General features: G+C 45.4%; 2 protein-coding genes across 2 annotated transcripts; both read right to left on the bottom strand.

Moving 5' to 3' along the window:
• Positions 1–285: 285 nt before the first annotated feature.
• BDW43DRAFT_315341 (uncharacterized protein) lies at positions 286–1,791 on the bottom strand (the record flags this gene model as incomplete). The annotated part of the gene is made up of 1 exon (XM_032048031.1): positions 286–1,791. The coding sequence occupies one exon, from the start codon at positions 1,789–1,791 to the stop codon at positions 286–288; it is 1,506 nt and encodes a 501-aa protein (XP_031895843.1).
• A 610-nt stretch (positions 1,792–2,401) lies between these two features.
• BDW43DRAFT_198102 (uncharacterized protein) lies at positions 2,402–3,460 on the bottom strand. Its single transcript, XM_032039105.1, has 3 exons — positions 3,215–3,460; positions 2,815–3,121; positions 2,402–2,760 (listed from the first exon to the last, which is right to left on the bottom strand). The coding sequence occupies exons 1-3, from the start codon at positions 3,394–3,396 to the stop codon at positions 2,578–2,580; spliced, it is 672 nt and encodes a 223-aa protein (XP_031895842.1). The 5' UTR covers positions 3,397–3,460; the 3' UTR covers positions 2,402–2,577.
• Positions 3,461–3,775: the final 315 nt, after the last annotated feature.

The following is a 3,775-nucleotide window of genomic DNA, read 5'->3' as shown; positions in this document are numbered from 1 at the left end:
CTCGAGTCTCATTTACTCCATAGAATAGGATATTTTTCCAATGATGTATGGACGCCATGCCAGGCTACAACTTTGGAATGGCTGCTCTCTGAGGACCAGAAGTGACTTTGTTAAATCGACTCTTAGCTTCTCCCCGTTGACCCCCTTCTCTTACCTAAGAACCAAGTGCCATTACTTCCTGATCTCCCCTTGAAATCGATAGAGATACCCTAGCATATTTAGGTAGATCAATGCTTGGCCACTTCTAAACAGAAAGAATTCTGCCGCACTCTCCGTGTAAGGCTTTCAGGAAATGTCCGATGCGCGTGGCAACAAAGTGAATTTCAGATGTTCCCAGCGAGTCGCGTCCCCGATAAGTGGTATTCTTCTGCTGCAACTCAGCTTTATCCGACCCCTGTCCAGATCAATACTAGTGCCATGCACACGGGCAAACTCAGGAATAGTCTCAGGTCCCTGGATTGAATCCTCGAAACATTTCCCTTCATCAAATCTAGGATTGTACAGAACCCGTGCTGTGGCTTCTTCACAGATGATAACACGTTCGGCCACAAGTGCCATTAGTTCGCCATCCCAGGCGCCTTCCCTACCACTGCGCCTTAGCAGGCTGAGCGAATGTACTCTTGTACGGTGATCCCGACACTTCAAAGCAGTGAAATAAAGAGGAAATATTACACACATATCGAGTTGAAATAGTGAGCAATCAAAGCTTTTACGCTCCCAACCTGAGCAGTTGGAAGGACACCCCTTCAGAAACCTCCGGGCGAGTATCTCTTCTGCCAGGGTGACAATCTTTGTAAATTTTACAAAGAAGAGGTCATACGTTGCTTCCTCTTGTTCCAGCGATGTAGAAAGCATGATAAATGTTGTAAGGAACGATAGTAAAAGGGTCGAGTTGGTCTCAATTCGGTGGCAATCGGAAGCAAAATGACGTGAGCTAGACAAGTTAGAGGGACTGATTTCTTTGATGAAAGCCTCAAAGCTAGATTCCCATTCCTGAAGATCCCCTAGGAGGTTATTTCGCTCATCAATTGCAGAGTTGAGCCCGCAGAGATCGGATTGAAAATCTTCTATCGGTGACATTGGTTTTGGCTTGTAGTACTTCCATTTCGTCGCCACGTGGCGGATAAATTGGAACACACGGACCTCTATTGCGCATAAAGAATCCCGTGCCTCCATCAGTGAAGAACAAGGAGAATTCGTGGGTCGATACGGTCTTGATAAAACCAAGCGTGGGATTCTGGCTCCTACAAAAGCCGCTGCTTGTAATTCCAGCTCGAGAAAGGCTCTTTCAATCGAGTCCATAGCGGTCAACACAGTATCTGCGGAACTGAGAGACCCTAACGTGAAGTTTCTTGAACGTACTGCCGGTAAAGAACAGAGGTATATTGCACCATCCAGATGTGTCAAAGCTGAAGTTCCACAGCCACGAAGTAACTCATATGAGACGAGAAGGAGGCAAGTCATCAGTATTTCTGAAAGTGTCTCACGGAAGTTCGCTTGGTTGTCCAATATCCGAATGATTCTCTTGATGGCTTTTCCATATTGCTGACTTGAGTACTGGGAAACTTTGTCCTTCGCGAGGTAAGAATACGAAATACCCTTCTTATTGACCAGAATATCATATTGAGAGCTAAGTGCCAGCATGGCATAGCGGACAGCCGGCAAGGAATCGCTCAGCAGGGGAATAGTTTGCGTCCAAATTTCACGGTGTAAAGGACTGGAAACCTGAAAGGCGACGTACTGGCGGAAGTTTAGAGCGTGGCGACGGTCAGGCGCGGTATGTGGGTTCATCTCCAAGTAGACAGAAGGTCTTTCCCTGTCGTTGAACGATTGTTGTCGAAAAGGATCAAGATATCCGTCGCACTTCCGACCGGACGAAATACACCTTGTACATTGTGGTTTTCCCTCGTCGCACTTGACATGCCTCTCTCTGGTTAACGCATCGTATTAGAATGGCTTAATCACTGCACTACTTTTTTATTTTGATGGGGAAACCACTGACTTGCATGTTAGGCAGCCACTTTTAACTTTCGGTTTGCTCGCCCTAGTCCTTCGGGGGAGAATTTCAGTCATCTTAAGAATCAGTGACTACATGGGCATGGAATTGTCGCGAAGTCTCAGAGGCTAAAGGCCGAAAAGTCAACCTTTTCATTGCCTGTGGGTACCAAAGCTAAATCTGGAAACATAGTTACAGTACCATAATGCAGGGGTCACACTTCTGTTGGTACCGGGATATCTATGTTCCGTACCGGTATCTGCCTCGCCCAGCTATCTCATCCGCTAGATCGACTACCCGTATTAGGTACCTATACCAACAAGTTGCACAACAAAAAACCTCTGCGCAGGAACTTGGTGATTCTTGACACGTCAAATAGATGGATGCAGTGTGCTAATGGTTGAAATTGGATCTTATCTAGATCTTATCTATACATATCTCTATAAACTTGAAGCCGCCTAGACAATGCAGTTGCATAATGATCTGCTGTGAGGACCAGTCAAGTTCAAATGAAAAGTTCCAGACGATGAGCCTCAAACAGCACCCTTTTGTCCAATACAAGGACCTGAATAGACGTATCTTTATGATGGCAAGGCAGAAAAAGCAATAAAGGCGTCCGGGGTGACAGGTCCAATCTGTGTGTTGAAATACATAGTAACAACCCTGGTCCTCAATTCTGGTGAAAAGTAGTCATATCCAACAATGACGTTGCATGAATTCACAAAAATGGTGACAGGGACAGCTCCCTGGTACATGATATCCCACTGAAATGTTTATCGTAAGTAGGGAACGGAGACGAAATATCATTAGAGGCTTACAGAAGCAACTTTACCGCTGACAAAATCTCTTTCGACTAGCCCACCAAACACAGCCTTGTTTTGGACCAGTACGTCATTTGTCCAGAGAGGGAAGTTTTGATGAACATAACCATGGAAAACCTCCGGCTTGTTGAAGTCTTCAGTGAAAGAGACCATGGTATTGTCAACCAAGCCATTTTCGGAAACATTGCCGTAGTTAAAGAGAGAGGATGCCAGAGTGCCCTCGTGAGCTTGGTCAACACGGACTTTACCCTGTTCAGGGGAATTGTAGATATGACCAGTGGTAATATGGGACATGTTCGAGTTCCTATAAATTCTGGTTAGTCTCGTTTGTTCTATGATAAACCAATTGCAGGCGTGGCGAGAAAAAGGGCCGGTAGGAATGGAAGGGCACTCAGACCATTTATGTTGGATAAAGTTCGTGCCAAAGGCAGACTGTACCAACGGCGGAGCACTTTGCTCAAAGTGCGAAGAGAGAAGTTCCATGGAAGAGGGGAATGGAAGACACCGAGTACCATTTGGGGGCGCTACCGCCGCGGCCGCAGCCACAAAGGAACACAGAAGGGCTGCTGGGTAGTACATAGTAAAAAAGTAAGGACAGAAATCTTGTCAAAGAATGAATATAGAAAGAAATGAAAGAGCGTCGGAAACAATGATATTGGCAACAGTTATTGATTGAGAGGGAATCCATCGAATTTATAGATAAGTTAGTAACCAGCTATTGAAGGGGGTTGGTTCATCAAATGTGAATGTGCCGCTAAACCACTTTAGGGCCAGTTTACGAATAAGCTCAGTCTTAGCACTCAGCCACAAAATATGATAGATAATATATTCAAGGTTGGCTCCACTACACTAGACTATTAACAGCTTGGTTTACGATCACACTGGTTTGAGGGATGGGTAGACCATTTATTAGGTTTAGTGTGAGCATGACTGGTATGGTTTTTCCCCTTTTAGGGCT

This window comes from Aspergillus alliaceus (assembly GCF_009176365.1).
Source record: "Aspergillus alliaceus strain CBS 536.65 unplaced genomic scaffold BDW43scaffold_57, whole genome shotgun sequence".
NCBI classification, from domain to species: Eukaryota; Fungi; Ascomycota; class Eurotiomycetes; order Eurotiales; family Aspergillaceae; genus Aspergillus; species Aspergillus alliaceus.
This window is presented reverse-complemented; position numbering and strand designations above follow the sequence as displayed.

What these genes read in the sequence shown, in the direction of transcription:
- BDW43DRAFT_198102 (XM_032039105.1), bottom strand. Translation starts at nt 3,396, where the DNA reads ATGTACTACCCAGCAGCCCTTCTGTGTTCCTTTGTGGCTGCGGCCGCG. An exon ending in AACTTTATCCAACATAAATG is followed by an intron (nt 3,122 to 3,214) that starts GTCTGAGTGCCC and finishes CAGAATTTATAG; the next exon opens with GAACTCGAACATGTCCCATA. An exon ending in TCAGCGGTAAAGTTGCTTCT is followed by an intron (nt 2,761 to 2,814) that starts GTAAGCCTCTAA and finishes TAAACATTTCAG; the next exon opens with TGGGATATCATGTACCAGGG.